The sequence below is a fragment of the Felis catus genome, chromosome X (assembly GCF_018350175.1).
Source record: "Felis catus isolate Fca126 chromosome X, F.catus_Fca126_mat1.0, whole genome shotgun sequence".
Classification (NCBI taxonomy): Eukaryota; Metazoa; Chordata; class Mammalia; order Carnivora; family Felidae; genus Felis; species Felis catus.
Window position 1 is genome coordinate 38,502,870 of NC_058386.1, and position 18,798 is coordinate 38,521,667.

At 44.3% G+C, this 18,798-nt stretch overlaps 1 protein-coding gene across 1 annotated transcript in view; it reads right to left on the reverse strand.

Annotated features, from left to right (window-relative positions):
• Positions 1-18,798, reverse strand: part of MAOB (monoamine oxidase B) — a 111,743-nt gene that overhangs the window by 15,362 nt on the left and 77,583 nt on the right. The window contains exons 4-9 of the mRNA XM_023248804.2: positions 17,267-17,371; positions 16,473-16,564; positions 10,095-10,236; positions 8,112-8,261; positions 6,698-6,857; positions 822-918 (exon numbers count right to left, since the gene is read on the reverse strand). Coding sequence (XP_023104572.1) covers positions 822-918; positions 6,698-6,857; positions 8,112-8,261; positions 10,095-10,236; positions 16,473-16,564; positions 17,267-17,371 — 746 coding nt within the window. The remainder of the gene's footprint in view (positions 1-821; positions 919-6,697; positions 6,858-8,111; positions 8,262-10,094; positions 10,237-16,472; positions 16,565-17,266; positions 17,372-18,798) is intronic.

An 18,798-nucleotide genomic window follows, 5' to 3' on the forward strand; every position in this document is an offset into this window, starting at 1 on the left:
CATAATTTCTGCCTAAGATAATGACTATGATTGACCCACCTCCCCCACGTGGCTGGTGGCCAACAAGCATGAGCCCTTGGGTCTCAAATGCTCATCTAAGGTTGGAGCCTGTTCAACTTCATCCAGCCCTTGCTCTTTGATTCTGTCCCCATGATGATGTCTCCCTAGTGCCCAGACTCGGAAAATCTGCCTCCATTTGTAGCTCTATAATCGCCTTCAACTTAACAACTGGCTTTGATTTCCCTGTTGTTGCTCGTGCTTCTCTTGGAAATAAATTTGTATATATCTTAGGGCCCATGTCAGTTTCGGCTGCTTCAGGTAATCACCAATCTGGACTGGTTCTGACCACGAAGACATCCCCAATCTGTGCCGCTGTTCCCTGCCAAGCAGAGGACTGGGCCGGCCTTAGATCCTCTCTGGCAGGACTTGGAAGATCTCAGCATCCCACCTAAGTACCATGGATGCCCATACAGCATCCACAAGAAGCCCTTTTAGTAAAACACCCCACATCATCTTTATATGATGCTTTCATAAAAGATAGGCCACCAAAATATAGCTACTCCCCAGCACTAAATATGAAGCAGAAAATGGATACAACAAACTTTAAAATATTTTTAGTATTCTACTTCTTTTCTAAATATCTATCCATTGGAACACATTATTTTTTTCTAAAGGCATTAAGAATTTTTCTACTGCCGGATTTGAAGAATAGTGCCATTGGGTAAAAAATTATTTAACAATGTTTGGGGCACATTTATGAAGAGCCTGGGAATATTTTGGCAACACCGAATGGCATCCACACCACCATAAGCATGCCTTACCCCATTATGGCGGCATAGTTGCCATCAGGTTTGGTATCATCCAGCGTGTAGGCAATTGGAGCTTCCTCTCCTTCAATAATCATGGTTCCACAGTAATCTTGGAGAAGCGCAAAATGGAAAAAGGTATTCATCACTCTATCAAACTACCCAGAACAGTTACTGCGAAGCATACATTTTCAACTTAAGAAGCCCAAAGAAGCCCAACTTAAGAAGCTCCGTTGGTTAAGCACCCGACCTGTTGGGTTTTGGCGAAGGTCATGATCTCACGGTTCGTGAGTTCGAGCCCTGCGTCCATTCTCTTTCCTTCTCTCTCTGCCCCATCCCCGCTTGCGCGCGCTCTCTCTCTCTCTCTCAAAATAAATGAATAAACTTAAAAACATTTTTGTAAATAAAAATAAAAAAATAAAAAAAGAAGCCCAAAGGCCAAGTATGTTACACTCTCAATAATGAAGGCAGACCAAATTGATGTCAAAAGGAGGGGTAAGTAGCCAACATTTTGTGAAAAATCAAACTGTAGACACCTCTCTGCACAGAATAAAGCAATGTGATGCTATGAATGACTCCAGGCCACAATTCAATAAAATCTTATTTTCATGCTAAGACTGGGTCCTGTCCCGTTTCCTCTTTCATAAGAAATCAGATAAACCCAAAGATGTGTAAAAAAAACCAAAACAAAACACTAGTCAATTGTTGTAAAATAGAAGGGACTGAATGTTCACATTTTAGGGGAAGCCACTTAGACTAAGCCAACTGTTCTTGATTTTCTGGAGACAGGGCACAGAGTCCCAAACCCTCATTTGCTACACGATCTGCAGAACAACTCGCGAAACGTCTGCTCATTCCGGGCAAAAGTGCTTCTCTCAGTCCCCTCCATCATTTCCTGGCAAATCTGAGGTTGTTTGAACGAACTTAAGGTGGATCTGAAACAAATGTTGTGCAGAAAATGCAATGACAGGGTTTGAAAAGGAGAAAGAAAAAACAGAGAACGGACCTGAAGGCTTTTTTTGTACCTACACCTGCTTCTCTCTCTCTCCTTCCACATTCCCCTGGCTGTGCACCCGCGAGAATCAATGTCTCAGTCAGCCACTGCACGGAGGAGTGCTTGCCTACCGCTCCAGGGTGCAGGGACAGGAAAAATGTTGAGAAAAGCTGAAGTATGGGAAGAAGAAATGTCTTAAGTCCATCCAAGAACTCCAGAAGATTTAAGGATCCAAGAGAAATAGCCAACGAATCCTCCATTATAAGACGACAAGAAAGAAAAGACAAACAGGACAGGATGTGATAAGAGAAAAGAAAGAGGGGCGCCCGGATGGCTCAGTCAGTGAAGCGTCCAACTCTTGATTTCGACTCAGGTCAGGATCTCGCGGTTCGTGGGTTCCAGCCCTGAATCGGGCTCTGTGCTGACAGTGCGGAGCCTGCTCGGAATTCTCGCTCTCTCCCTCTCTCTCAAAATTAAAAAAAAAAGAGAGAGCCAGAGAAAAGAAAGAGGGCACACGGATGGTGTGTGGGTCAGCTGGAGTGGACAGAGAGCTTGTGAAGGACACCGGCTGTCCCGAGTGGAGGCCCTGCTTTTTGGATGGAGTGGTTCCTTAGACACCTCTTCCCAGAGCAATGCTGACCTCTGAGCCATGCAGGCACACTGGGCGGAAGTGAAGGAACAAGGGGCAGAGAGAAGAGTCCCGTATATGCCAGGACAAAGAAGGAACTCTTGGGGAAGAGAAGACAATGATTCAGCGAGTAGAAGACATCTCTCTGAAAGAGGTGTAACATTCTCAGGGAGAAAGGAGAAGATATTACAGTCATCAGAGGTGAAAAAGAGGAATATGCAGGCTAAAATAATTTAATGGGATTTTTTGAGTGTGGGGGTGTGGAGGGAGAAGTTTAGAGAAAACGATCACCCTCCTCTGAAAGAATAACTGAAGTTCACCAAAGACACAACTGAAGGAAAAATAAGGAAGAATGTCCTATCAGATGCCAAACATATTACAAAGCCACAGTCATTAAAACAGTACAGCACTGGGGTGCCTGGGTGGCTCAGTTGGTGAAGCCTCTGACTCTTGATTTTGGCTCAGGTCGTGATGCCACAGTGTGTGGGATCGCGCCCCGCGTTGGGCTCTGCAGCGATATCGTGGAGCCTGCTTGGGATTCTCTCTCTCCTTCTCTTTCTGCCCCACTGGATAATATAAATATGTGCTCTCCAAACTGGGATTGCACACATAGATTGCGCACCTAGATAGCGGAGGAAGTTGTTCGAAATTCTGGCTTTTTATTTATTTATTTAAAAAAAATTTTTTTTTCAACGTTTATTTATTTTTGGGACAGAGAGAGACAGAGCATGAATGGGGGAGGGGCAGAGAGAGAGGGAGACACAGAATCTGAAACAGGCTCCAGGCTCTGAGCCATCAGTCCAGAGCCTGACGCGGTGCTCGAACTCACGGACCGTGAGATCGTGACCTGAGCTGAAGTCGGATGCTTAACCGACTGCGCCACCCAGGCGCCCCCGAAATTCTGACTTTTTAATCCACCTTTTCAAAAAAGTCTACTTTTGTATATTTTATAATTATAACAATGCATTTTCCAGAGGTCCATGTCCATAACTTAGGAATAAACATATACACTGGTCATCAATGGTTACGTTTTTTTTATGTATTGGGCTACAAACAAAATCTGGAGCCCAGCGACAAAGACAGGGGAAAGGGTTAATCCAGAAAAGCCCCACGTATATATGGGAGTTCAGTAGGCTGAAACCATCATAAACAAATTTTAAAGACAATCTGCAACATATACAGAAAACAGCTGAATAGGGGCGCCTGGGTGGCTCAGTCGGCTAAGCATCAGACTTCGGCTCAGGTCATGAGCTCGCGGTCTGGGAGTTCGAGCCCTGCATCAGGCTCTGTGCTGACAGCTCAGAGCCTGGAGCCTGTTTCAGATTCTGTGTCTCCCTCTCTCTCTCTGACCCTCCCCCGTTCATGCTGTCTCTCCCTGTCTCAAAAATAAACGTTAAAAAAAAATTTTTTTTTTTAAAGAAAACAGCTGAACAAGCAAAGGATAAATAAGTAATTTACAAAATAATTTAATATAGCCTCAACCTTCTTTACAATTTTTTTAACATTTATTTATTTTTGAGAGACAGAGACAGAGCACGAGTGGGGGAGGGGCAGAGAGAGAGGGGGACACAGAATACGAAGCAGGTTCCAGGTTCCGAACTGGCAGCATAGAGCCTGACACGGAGCTCGAAACCACAAGCCATGAGATCATGACCTGAGCCGAAGTCGGATGCTTAACCAACTGAGCCATCCAGGTAGTTACCCTAGCCTCAAGACCTTCTTAATGATTAAAACTTACAAATTCTAGGCAGCTCTTTTTGCCCATGGGTCCTGTCCCTGTGCTTTACTAAAATCACCTTTTTTTGCACCAAATAAATAAATAAATAAAACTTACAAATTCTAGATAAATGGGATATTTTCCTCTATTGACCACCAAAATGTTGAAAATGTGATTAGTGGGCAAGGACAGGAACCCTAACAAAATTTTCAAGCATCTACCCATGTCAATCGACTTCAAAATGCCACTTTGACAAATTTATCAAAAGGAAGTGGTCCTATACAGATTTGTGGAGCTATCTGAAGAATGCATTTTACTGCAGCATAGTTGGGTAATAGCAAAAACTTGGAAACACTTGACATGCTTATCAAGAGCAGACCTATGCGGTAAATTCTGATGGAGCTGTACAACGAAACACTGTTTATTCAGTTGTTGAAATGAGGTAGATTGACTGATTTTTATTTTATTTTTAAATTTTAAATAGAATTTACTGTCAAGTTGCCTAACATACAGTGTAGACAGTGTGCTCTTGGCTTCGGGGGTAGAGTCCCGTGATTCATCACTTACATACAACACCCAGTGCTCATCGCAACAAGTGCCCTCCTCAATGCCCATCATCCATATTTCCCTCCCCCCCACCCTGATCAACCCTCAGATTGTTCTCAAAATGAGGTAGATTTAAATGCACTGATGCGGAGAAATGTCTATGGTGTATTGCTAACTCAAAAAAAGCAAATATCTTGTTTAGTATATATCTCGTTTTTATTTATTTATTTATTTAGTTTTTTTTTTAATTTTTTTTTCAACGTTTATTTATTTTTGGGACAGAGAGAGACAGAGCATGAACGGGTGAGGGGCAGAGAGAGAGGGAGACACAGAATCAGAAACAGGCTCCAGGCTCTGAGCCATCAGCCCAGAGCCCGACGAGGGGCTCGAACTCACGGACCTTGAGATCGTGACCTGGCTGAAGTTGGACGCTTAACCGACTGCGCCACCCAGGCGCCCCTATATCTCGTTTTTAAAAGAAATGTTTTTGAGGGGCGCCTGGGTGGCTCAGTCAGTTAAGCGTCCAACTTCGGCTCAGGTCATGATCTCGTGGTCTGTGAGTTCGAGCCCCGCATCAGGCTCTGTGCTGACAGCTCAGAGCCTGGAACCTGCTTCGGATTCTGTGTCTCCCTCTCCCTCTGCCCCTCCCCTGCTCACGTTCTGACTCTCTCTGTCTTCAATAATAAAAATATGTTAAAAAAAAAATTAAAAAAAATAAAAGAAATGTTTTTGGAAAAATATAGAACATGTTTATTTAAAACTATATTTCCATGTAAATGTTACATATTACTTAATCTATATTTAAAGTATATATATACTTATTTATTTATGAAGTGTATATATATATTTTAATACATATGTGTACACATACATTTAAAGTATTATCGGGGCGCCTGGGTGGCTCAGTCAGTTAAGCAGCCGACTTCGGCTCAGGTCATGATCCTGCCATTCGAGAGTTCGAGCCCCACATCGGCCTCTGTGCTGACAGCTCAGAGCCTGGAGCCTGCTTCGGATTCTGTGTCTCCCTCTCTCTCTACCCCTCCGCTGCTCACACTCTGTGTCCTCTCTATCAAAAATAAACATTAAAAAAATTAAAGTATTACCTGTGCATATGCTACATTTCTAAAGATAAACAACTTAAAGTTTTAGTAGTTGTTCCTTATGGGAGGATATGCCAGGACACATACCATAGGAGAGGGACATTTTTATTGTTTTTGTAAATTTTACTTTTAAGTTTTACAGATTCACTTCTGTAATTTTTTATTTTTAAAAAATGCTTATTTATTTTGAGACAGGAGGGGAGAACGTGAATGAAGGAGGGGCAGAGAGAGAGGCAGACAGAATCTCAAGCACGCTCCCTGCTGTCAGGGCAGAGTCCGATGTGGGGCTCGATCTCACGAACCACGAGATCATGGCCTGAGCCAAGTCAGACGCTCAAATTGCCTTAATTTAATATAGTAGAATCTCAACACAAGTGAGAGGCTGCCTGGAAATTTTCAGAATCTTATTTTGGTGAGTGGCTCTATACACTCATACTTTAAAAAACTGTATTAGAAAGTAATAACTACTTCTTTTCTTTTCTTTTTTATTTTAGAGAGACAGAGGGCATGGGGGAGAGGTGGCAGAGGGAGAGTGAGAATCCCAAGCAGGCTCCACGATCAGTATGGAGCCTGATGCGGGGCTCGATCCCATGACCCTGGGATCATGACTTGAGCTGAAATCGAAAGTCAGACACTCAACTGACTGAGCCACCCAGGTGCCCCAGTAATAACTATTTTCACAAGATTCTGTGGCAGGATAAAGCAAAACTTTACATATTAAATTATAAGAAGAGTCATATTCCAAGGGACGTGAATTCCATGAGTTTGCGCCAATATGTTTTATTTGATAGAATTGTACTCAGAACCTGGACTGATGTTTTATACCCAGCATTCTAATAAAACCAGTTACATGCAAATACATGTCTTTGCACCAGATTTCCCGGACCTTCTCCTGATAATACTCACCCTTTTTCCTCCAGAAGGGCTCTTTATAATAAACTATGCATTTGATGACTGATCCCAAAGGCACGCGAGTGATCAGCTGGTTTCTCATCATGGGCAGAGGGGGATTGAAATGGATCTTCATGCCCAGAATAGGAGGAATAGCACTAATCACATACTTAGCCTGAAAGAAAAACGTGGTTAAACAGAGTTCGTGGGTTTTTTTTTTTCCTAATGTTTCTCCTTTATTTTACCCTTGGCCCCCTTTGAGTATCTTCTCTTTTTTTTCTCCCCAAAGGATTTAAGTAATCTCTACACCTGACATGGGGCTCGAACCCACAGCCCCGAGATCAAGAGTCGCACGCTCCACTGACTGAGCCAGCCAGGTGTCCCTCGAGTGTCTGCTTAACAGAAAAACTGGAAGAGTCATGTTAAAACCAAAATTAGCCCTTATTGTTCTCTAGTTCGAACCTTCCAATGACTTTCCATCACACCTGGAGTCAAAGCCAAGTCCCCCACACTCACCTCCAAGGCCATGCAGGAAATGAACTCCTGTTACAGCTCTGATCTCCTATTAATCTTCACTCACTCCTTTGATTCTGCCACTTGACCACTTGCTGTTCCTTCATCATGCCCGGCTCACTTCTACCTCAGGGCCTTTGCACTGGCTGTTCCGTCTACTTGGAACACTCTTTCCTCAGAGAGCCACATGGCTCAACCTCTCATTTTATATCACCTTATGACCTTATTTAAAATTGCATGACCAATCCCCTCACCCTACCTTCTGACACACCTTCTTCTCCTTGCTGATTGATTTTTTTGCCATAGTACTTACCACTATGTGCCATACTTTGTATCTTTTTTTTTGTTTATTTTTTTTAAACGTTTTTTAATTTATTTTTGAGACAGAGAGAGACAGAGTATGAACGGGGGAGGGGCAGAGAGAGAGGGAGACACAGAATCGGAAGCAGGCTCCAGGCTCTGAGCCATCAGCCCAGAGCCCGACGCGGGGCTCGAACTCACCGACCGCGAGATCGTGACCTGAGCTGAAGTTTGACACTCAACCGACTGAGCCACCCAGCCGCCCCCATACTTTGTATCTTAACCACATATTTGATTATGCCCTTTCTTCTTCACTAGAATGTAAGCCACACGAGGGCAGAGAATTTTATTTTTGTTCCCTGTTCCGTTCCCAGTTCCTAGAAGAATGCCAGACACATAGAAGGCACTTGATACTTATTAAATAAATATTTTCTTTGGTATCTACTTACATAGGAGCCCAATACAGAGGGTCGAATATTCTGGTTCTCTTTTCCCTTCTTTCACACCCTTTTGGCAAAGGGAATGTCTGTAAAGTCTGGAATATTCTTGGCTTTATTTAAGCTTTGGTTATCAATGGGACTCTGGCCACTTCCCATAGTTAAGTGCTCTTGGTTACCTCATACACCTCCTGGTTTAGGGTCTCCACGAGGACATTTTCTCCTGTCTGGTCAATGTGGGTCACAGGCCTCTCCAGCTTCACTTGGTCCCCAAGGAGGTCCATTATCCGCTCACTCACTTGACCAGATCCGCCCACAAATTTCCTCTCCTGCAGAGAAAAGGGGACTCAAGAGATGGGTAGGAAATATAGGAATGGGTTTCAATTATTAAGTTGCTAGATTTTCTCATACATCTCTATGCGACACACGAAAGGTTGCATTTTGCTGTTGCCAATAGTGTCTTCTTTAAACAATTTTTTTAAATGTTTATTTATTCTTGAGAGAGAGAGACAGAGACAGAGAGAGAGGGAGAGAGAGCGCGTGCACGAGCAGGGGAGGGGCAGAGAGAGAGGGAGAACCAGAATCAGAAGCAGGCTCCAACTCATGAACGTGGGGCTCCAACTCATGAATCGCGACATCATGACCTGAGCTGAAGTCGGACACTCAACTGACTGAGCCACCCAGGCGCCCCCCGCCAACAGCGTCTTTGGTCATTGTTTTCTAACTAGTGATTGCCGGCTTTGGACAAAATTACAGGCCTTCTAACAAGGTGACTGTTTTTTGTGGATTCCCAGGCTTCACCCTCTGCTGGACATCCTCAGCCTGGCCCCCGTGTACCCACCTGTCCGGCCGCTGCCCCTGCCTCGTGTCCCACCTGCATCGTTCTGTTGGGTGGCCGGGTCTGGTGAAGTTCCAGTCGCAGCTGGGCCACTGCTTGCCTGAGCGCACTTAAGCCTGTTTTTCCCTTCCTTGCTTCTCAGGCTGAGAACCTCCCTGGCCCAGCTACCCCCAGGGCACCCGACTCTCTGTTGCAGGCTACCGACCTCATCCTGGGTCAGGTGCCTGTTGCTTCTGAATGTTCTGCGTGGCTGTGCGCACGGTTGAGCTGACTGCTTTCTCCTAAATTTTCAGTTCAGTCATTTGTTTAAAATTTTATCTAAATCCAAGTTAGTTAACATAGAGTGTAATAATGATCTCAGTCGGGAGTAGCATTGAGTGACTCATCACTGACCTACAACACCCAGTGCTCATCCCAACAACTGCCCTCCTCAATACCCCTCACCCATTTAGCCCATCCCCCCACCCACAGCCCCTCCAGCAACCCTCAGTTTGTTCTCTGTGTCTAAGAGTGTCTTATGGTTTGTGGTTCAGTTGAGTTTTTAAAAGATTATTTCAGGGGCGCCTGGGTGGCTCAGTCGGTTGAGCGTCCGACTTCGGCTCAGGTCACGATCTCGCGGTCCGTGAGTTCGAGCCCCCCCGCGTCGGGCTCTGGGCTGATGGCTCAGAGCCTGGAGCCTGCTTCCGATTCTGTGTCTCCCTCTCTCTCTGCCCCTCCCCCATTCGTGCTCTGTCTCTCTCAGTCTCAAAAATAAATAAAACATAAAAGATTATTTCAAATAGGTCTGAGACGAAAGAAAAGGAGAAGGACAAAGCGATAGAGGAAATGGACTCAGAGAAGAAGGAGGGGGAGGAGGGGAAGCGGCGGGGGAGGGGGGGAGAATGAGGAAGGGGAAAGAAGGAAATTGACCACCAAGCAGATTATGTAAGATCTCTAATTCACTTCCTACTGGGCCTAGCACAGGGCTTCACACAATGCTGGGGCTCAGGAAGCAAGGAATGAATGAATGAATGAATGAATGAAGGCATGAGTGAATGAATTTTGTGTGGTATGTGTGTTTGAGATTGAAAGTGCATTTCTGACTGCAAAAGTATGTAGAGAGGTAAGCCTAAACTTAAAACCACATTGGCTGCTGGGCTCTCACGCTGCGTACTGAACAGGCTGTCCCTTAACCGAAGCCACTCGGAGGTGCCATCGTGAAGCTCCAACGTCCGCGAGCCTGCCTCCTGCCTCATCCATCGTGAATACCATCCATTCATGATACCAATCTTTTATTTAGGCGTGGTGGTTTTCTGCTGGAATGGTGGGGGGGATGGATGGGTACCTGCCCTCCATTGGTTGTTGAGATGATCCTGGTCGTGCCCCCACACTGCTTCACATACCACAGGAACCAGAGAGCAGAGACCTCGTGGGTCTCCGCAGTGACACACAGGTTCACAAAGAGAGTGGCAAGCTGCTTGGCAGATCTGCTCAGGAAGAAACAAGAGCACAATGAGCAAACGTGGGAGGGCATCTTCTTCATACTCTGGAAATTATTCAGGCAATAAACTTACTTGGCTAACTGTAGTGCAGTTTGGCTGTGTTGTCACTAGAAATCGTCACTAGAGTCCACTATTATAAAACATGACATCAGAGAGCTTGGGGGAAGGAGGTTTATTTTCCCCTTACCCCAAACGGCTTACTGAGACTCAGCTTGTATTCCATTTGGGGTGCTATCATGATTTCTCTCCATATACCAGCTCCTCTTCCCGTGGTCCCCATCTCAGTGAAAGGCAACATCATTCACCCAACTGCTAAGGCCAACGCTCTAGAAATCAACCCTGATTTCCCTCTTTCCGTCACTCGCCCCCCAATCCACTCAATCAGGAAGTCACGTTGTCTCTCGCTACACCACTCCACCTTCACCACTACCAATTTAGCATCCTCTCTTGCCAGAAGTACTGTAATTATTTCTTCTAGACTGGTCTCTCCGCCTCCACTCATCATTGCCTGGTGTCCATTCACGACACTCAAAGCCAGAAGCTTTTTACCCACTCCCCACTGTGGTGTTCCTTCTGTAGTGTAAATCAAGTCATGTCCTTCTCCTGTTTTAAACCCTTCAAAGGCATCCTATCAAAACCAGAATAGAATTTGGATCTTTCCCCTTTGCCTGCAAAGCCCTAAGTGACCTAGCCCGGGCCTCCTTTTTCTACCTTGTTCTGTACCCTCTCTGCTTCTTTTTTATTTTAACATTTGTTGAGAGACAGAGAGAGAGAGAGAGAATGAGAATCTTAAGCAGGTTCCACACTCAGTGAAGAGCCTGACTCGGGGGTTCAATCCCATGACCCTGGGATCATGACTTGGGCTGAAATCAAGAGTTGGATGCTCAACTGACTGAACCACTCATGTGTCCCCCCTCTCCACTTCTTCTAATGTCTCCTCAGAAAGATGAACTCTTCTGGGTCCATGAAGATGAACACCAGCTCCCACATAACCAGAACCCTGGCATTCTCTATCACTTTACCATTGTATGGTGTCTTTAGAACCCTTTTTGCTGTCTTAAATTAAATTTCACTGTGTTCTATTGACATTATAATGTGTCCCCCATTATAATATCAATCGATGGGAACAGGAATCTTAATAAAATAGTGTCTGGTGCATAGTAAGCACTCAACAATTACTTGTTGGATGACTGAATGCATGAACAGTTATCAGTTAAACATTATTTTAAAATTACCAAGAATGTGCAAAGGATATGCTAGGGTGCTGTCCCAACCACAGAAATAGTCGCGATTATTTATTCAATTATTTTAGTGTCTCATGGAAGATAAGCTCAAAGGATGGATAAGGGGAAAAAAGCAATTAACAGAGCATAGAGAGGTGCACTTTTGCTTGGGGCTGGCAGTTCAATAGCGGAAGGTTATATCGTATCTGGAGGCATACCAGAAAGTGAAGGATCTCATGTAACTCCAATGTCTCAGTTATGGCTAACACTTTCTTCTTTAAAAATTTTTTAAGTGTGTATTTATTTTTGAGAGAGAGAGAGAGACAGAGCATAAGCGAGGCGGGGGTGGGGAGGGGTGGAGGTGCAGAGAGAGAGGGAGACACAGAATCCGAAGCAAGGCTCCAGGCTCTGAGCTGTGTCAGCACAGAGCCCGATGCGCGGCTCGAACTCGTGAACGGCGAGATCGTGACCTGAGCTGAAGTCGGACGCTCAACCGACTGAGCCACCCAGGCGCCCCTATCTAACACTTCCTAAAATTCACTAGTACAGATGTGTACTCTGAGACATCTTTAATAAGAAGCAATCCCCCTTTTGGCTTTGACAGAAAGCGTGCATGATGTTACTCTGCTTATATCTGAGGCAGAGCTTGGCACCTGGTAGCGTTGACAGTGGGTGGACAGAGGGAGACAATCCCAAGAACCGATGTGAGGTTCAAACCCACGAACTGTGAGATCGTGACCTGAGCCGAATGCTCAACCAACCGAGCCACTCAGGCACCCCCCCCTACTCCCTGGTTTTCAAACCTGTTGCACTGAAATGTCGTAACAACTCTCTAAGACAGCAATTTGCTCCCAGGTTACAAGCCGGAAAACCGCGTCTCAGAGAGGCTAGTAAATATGTCTTATAAGGTGCACCAAACGGTACGACTTCACACCAGATCGTACCTGCTTCAAACCTCAAGCTTTTAAGGCCTCGAAATGCTTTATGATGAGCTGACAGTCCCATTAGCCTGAAACTAGTACAATAATCTATGTTGAAGCGGCTTAAAGTTAGTTTCCTAAGATTCCTCATGATAACCGAAGGGATGGCGATTGTTGACCCAGGCTTTCTTTGCAAAGGCGATTTGTGGCATGTGTGTAAAGCAAACACCCCGACATTCGTTTGAAATATTACTTGAGGGGCGCCTGGGTGGCTCAGTCGGTTGAGGGTCTGACTGTTGATTTCGGCTCAGGTCATGATCTCGCGGTTGGTGAGTTTGAGCCCCGCGTGGGGTTCTGCACTGACAGGGCGGAGACTGCTTGGGATTTTCTCTCTCTCTGCCCCTCCCCAGCTCGTGCTCTCTCTGTCTCTGTCTCTCTCGAAATAAACAAACAAACTTAAAAAAAATATATTACTTCAAAGTGAAAACATTCTTTGCTGTCTCCCCATGTCCTATTTATTTTGTTCCTTGACTTGTAAGTGAACTTGGGGGGCATGAGGTAAGGGGAGTAATAAATAACTAAAATTTAGCAGTGGCCCAGCTAGACGGCCAAGATTAAACACAAAAACACTGCTGCGATTCTAGTTATTATTGTTGCCAACTGGGTGGGAGACAAATAATCCTGGTTTGAAATGGAGGGAGATCTAAAAGTAATTCTCTTTGGAGGGCCAGGCCATTCCTAATCCTTTATTTGATTTGCTCTGGGAGCTTTAGTGAGAAAAGAAATGAGAAGAACAGGTCAAGGAAGCTTGTGCAATAATATTTTCATGTTCTTTGCCCTGTTGACTTTTTAGAAGATAAATGTTATTATATTTTTCTACATGAAAAATACATACACATTATATAAAATTTGGAAAATTCATAAAATAAGAAGGTGAGGGAGTGAGTATCTTCCATATTTCTGCCCCCCAAAAGGTAATCACTGGTTTCATTTTGGGACTTTTTTTTAGTTTACAGGCTTTGGAAAGTGTATTTACATAACCTTGACCACATTGTAAATTTAACTTGTTTCTGAAAAGTACTTTTTTTTTTGAAAAACACTTTTTAAATGGTAATAACTGGAAGACTGATCAACATTATTCTTGGAACATATAACTGTGCTTTAGTTTGAGTAACAATAGGTTGGATATTTTGGGGATTATCTCCTTTAAAACAAGAAAATGATACCACGTAGATCTTGCCTAGAAAAATTTAAAAATTACCTTGTGTTCATATAATCTTAGTATCTCAGAGTGTTTTATTTTGTCAACCAACAACCTAGAATATTCACGAATGGGGGGTTTAGGCCAAGGCCTATGGTAGAAAAAGTCAGATCTCTATAATCCCAAAGAAATACAATGCGTGCCTTCTTCAAGGAGCTTCAAAGCTCTCTTGGAAAAGAAAAAACCTTACTGACTTTATGAAAAGTGTTTTGTAATGGAAGTTATAAAATAAATGCAGATAATTAAATCCTCACTATATTTTGAAAATCTAACATATAGAATTTAAAATATTGAAATTGCACTACAATAAAAATAAGTTGTATTGCAAACTGCATTCTCAAAAAAACCTGGTAAATAGCTTAAGCGTTTAAAAACATATCATTGGGGCGCCTGGGTGGCTCAGTCAGTTGAGCGTCCGACTTCAGCTCAGGTCACGATCTCACGGTTTGTGAGTTCGAGCCCCACGTCGGGCTCTGTGCTGACAGCTCGGAGCCTGGAGCCTGCTTCGGATTCTGTGTCTCCCTCTCTCTCTGCCCCACCCCCACGTGTGCTCTGTCTCTCTCTGTCTCTCAAAAATAAATAAATGTAAAAAAAAGGTTTTTTTAAAGATATCATTAATAATAGGCATTGATTTCATAATGAAAGGATTTTACTATTCCAGAATTGGTTGTTTTCAAAGGTTGAAAATATTGGAGAAGCACAAAGATGTTTCGAACAGAATATTATATAATAATAAAAATTATGAAAAACTGGAGGTGACCAAAATGTCCATCAGGAAGATAACGGATACATGCACAATAGCACCTGCTTTCCATGGAATATTCTGCAATCATAATATATGATAGTTAATGAGGCATTTTTACTGACATGGATCAATGTTTGCACTGTAGCATTAAGTATTAAAAACGTTTTTGATGCATGTCCATTGCTTTTGCATTACATATATAGTTTCCTCTTTAAAAATGAGATCATATATGTGTTTAATATTATAAAGTTTTTCCAAGCCGTTAAATATTTTTCCACGACATGATTAAAGAAAACTTTTTGTGTGCGTGCATGCGCGCAAGGGGGAGGGACAGAGGGGGAGGAGAGAGAGAGTCCCAAGTGGACTCCACACCATCGGTGCAGAACCGGACACAGGACACAAACCCACGGACTCCGAGATCATAACCTGAACTGAAATCAAGAGTTGGGACACTTAACCCACTGAGCCACCCAGGAGCCCCTACAACATGATTTTAAAAGACCAGAGTATTCTAGTTTTGGGGTGCCCCATTATTAATGTAACCAATCTTTTGTTTTGGGACACATAAATTTTCCCTTTTAAAATTAAAGCTTTGAATCTCCTTCTTTTTCCCCTTCTCCCTGTATGCCTTTCTCCTGCTCTTCTTTTCTCTGTCCTTCTTCTTTTTTTTTTAATTTTTTTTAATGTTTTTATTTATTTTTGAGACAGAGAGAGACAGAGCATGAGTGGGGGTGGGGCAGAGAGAGAGGGAGACACAGAATCCAAAGCAGGCTCCAGGCTCTGAGCTGTCAGCACAGAGCCCAACTCGGGGCTTGAACTCACGGACTGTGAGATCATGACCCGAGCTGAAGTCGGACGCTTAACCGACTGAGCCACCCAGGCGCCCCTCTCTGTCCTTTAAGCGAAACTCTACAAAGCTGAATTTCTCTATCAAGAAGCATATAAATGTTATGTCTCTTGCTTCCATATCTTAGATTCAGATATTCCTACAAACTTGTTCTTATTTTCAGTTATCAGTGTCCAGCTCCCCTCCCCAATGCCTACAAAATGAAGACATCAGGGGTGCCTGGGTGGCTCAGCCTTGAGCGTCTGACTTTTGGTTTCAGCAAGTTTGTGAGTTCAAGCCCCGCGTTGGGCTCTTTGCTGTCAGCACGGAACCTGCTCGGGATCCTCTGTCTCGCTCTCTCTCTCCCCTTGCCCTGCTCACTCTCTCTCTCAAAAACAAATAAACACACACACAAAAAAAATGAAGACATCAACCCCAGAACCAAACATATTCTCAACTGATGTTGTTTAGCATGGGAGGACAGTCTCCCCGAACATGGCTTCTGTATCTCTTACTTTGTTTTTTTACAAATTCACCATGTGCTTCGATCCTTAGAACCCCTTCCTTTTTTCCTGGGGTGGGAGAGCAGGGAGGCCTCTCCATGTTGCCTGTCTATATCGCCTCCACAATTTGTATCCAGTTCCCAGCTCTGCCAACCAGAATGGAAATGTCTGAGTCCTGAATACTTGCTTTCAATGCTACATGTTTTTCAATGAAGGGGGCCGGCGGGGGGGGGGGGGAGGGTTAGTCCAGGCCTGCATGTTTTAAGTTTTTTAATTTTTTGATGTTTATTTATTTTTGAGAGAAAGAACGGCAGAGCGTGAGTGGGGGAGGGGCAGAGAGAGGGGGAGACACAGAAGCCGAAGCAGGCTCCAGGCTCCGAGCTGTCAGCACAGAGCCTGATGCGGGGCTCGAACTCCTGAATGGTGAGATCATGACACGAGCTGAAGTCGGGCGTTCAGCCGACGGAGCCACCCAGGCGCCCCATAAGTTGTTCTACATAAAGATGGTGGCACATTCTGGTCTGTTCTGAGGACTTTGGGGGGGTAATAACCCCTCTGTGATTCATAGCTATTCTAAAGATGTCTACACATCTTTAGGACCGAAGCCACTTCCAAGATTTCTCAGCATTCCATGGGGCCGAATGGTGTGGTTTTAGACACACAGCAGTTCCAGAGCCACTGAATGGTGCCACTAAATAAACCTGAAAGACGATCGGAGTAAATGCCTGCGTGGGGAGTCTTACTCTGTCCAGCAGATCTTGTCTAGCAGCTCCTTCATGGTCATGTGGTCCCACTCCTCTGCAAGGGGTGCCTTCCACGGGGCATCACTGGGGATCTACACTCAGGTAAGGGTTCGGGGAGGGGGGGGGAAACACAAATGTAACTTTCCATTTTAAATAGCTCTCTCAATAGTATTCAAAACTCTACCTTGAAGAAGGAAAACGTAAGCTTTCCAAATTCTCCCAGTAAGGATTTTTACTGCCCAACCGAAGCGGTTTGTGTAGCGTTCCTATTATCGGTCTACACCACCGGATCCATATTTAATTTCCGGTAACACTCCCTGCACAATCAGTGGAGGCTACGTTGAAATCGGGCCACTTGCAAAAGTCGATGACCAAGTTACTCCTTTAGAGGTGGCATTCATAAATTTAGCTCTTTAACCAGGACCAGACAGCCGTACTAAGTCACACCTAAATTGGAGTTGCAGGTCAAGCTCCGTGTGTGTCAAAAGACCTTAGGAGTCTTATTCTGCTATGTATTGAGGACTTTCTAAATTAGAAACGTCCTGCCAGGAAGGCTGAGTGCTATATCGTCTTCTCCCCCTCTCACCGGTGATACACAGACAGCACTCTGGTGGACGTCTTACTCGTTTAGAGGGTAGAAACAGGTTCATTCGCCCATTTCGCAAATCTGCACGGAGATACCTTCTGTACCAAGCCATACGCTAGGCATTGCTGATACATAATCCCTTCCTTCTCTTAAGGACTAAGCTTATGAAAAATACAAATGCAGTCAAAGAAGCTTTAGTGAGATTTACCTCTCGTCCCATGTCATCCATCGTCCTCCAAAGGTTGTTATGATCTAGGTACACAATTGGGTTCCACACAGGTGGGAAGGGGCCCCTGAAGGGGTATGATTTGCCCTGTGAGATATAAGGTATTTTTAAACATTCACTATAATGTAAAAATACTCAAATTCCTTGTCAATTTGTGATATACACTTAAGCGTTTTAATTCCTTGTGTCCTTAGAACCCTACTTAACTTTTCAGCATAGAAATTTCCAGCTCAATTCTGTTACCTAAATAAATTTGGTGCCAACCCCCCCCCCCAAAAAAAAACAATAAAAAGGTTTCTCTCTGAAATCAGAACCCCTGCCACGAAAAATTTAAATGCCGGTACATTAGTGGGGTTACCAAAAGTTATCTCATTTGCCAGTGATACTTGCAAATACCTCAGAGTGATGGGACCCTATGGTTCTGAAGGATCAGAAAATTACAACTATAAATGTTACACAAGGTAGAAGAAGATGAAAAACCGATTGTAGGGATGTAAGCATACGTAGGAAGAGCCATAAGACACAGCCCAGCAAGCTTTTCCAAGCAATCATAGGTGCTAGGTCAACAAGGAGTTCCCGGAGGAATTTCAAGGTCAAAGCAGAAAGAAGAGAAAATTCAGAGGCACCTGGGTGGTTGAGTTGGTTAATCGTCCAATTCGTGATTTCGGCTCAGGTCATGATCTCGGGGTCATGGGATTGAGCCCCTTGTCAGGCTCCATGCTAAGTGTGGAGCCTGCTTAAGATTCTCTCTCTCTCTCTCTCTCTCTCTCTCTCTCTCTCCCTCCACCTGCTCCCCACCCCCTCTAAAATTAAAAAAAAAAGAAAGAAGAGACAATTTCTTTTTTCTTTTAATGTTTATTTTTGAGACAGAGCGTGAGTGGGGAGGGGCAGAGAGAGAGGGAGACACAGAATCCAAAGCAGGCTCCAGGCTCTGAGCTGTCAGCACAGAGCCTGATGCGGGCCTCGAACCCATGAACCATGAGATCATGACCTGAGCCGAAGCTGGACGCTCAACCAACTGAGCCACCCAGGCGTCCCAAGAAGAGACAATTTCAAGCCTCTCTTGGGAACATATTTGTACTACCTGGTTCTCCCAGCAGGGTAGGGACACCTCAACACAGAGATAAAGGACACACATTTCTCCAAAGATTAGTGGTAAGACAGCCTGTAAATCATCTCTGGGAAGTTTAACCCAATGGCAGTTGGGGACACGCACAAAAAGCACCTTGGGTTAACCTGAAAGCCTGAGTCAGAAGTCAGGCTGTGCTTCTGACATCATCTTTCACCCAACGTGGGATAACTCAAGGTCCATGGTCAGCCAAAATGTCACGGTAACTCTGAGTCGGTCAGGAAAGACTCATCTCACACTGATTTCGTAGGCAGAGAAATGAGTTGGGAAATTAGAAGACATTTCGTGCTCATTCTTGTATTCATTCTGTGGTCATGCTGGTCTTCTCTTTCGGACGAGGCCGTAAAGTTCTCAGGGAAGATTTATGATGCAGGCTTACTTTTCT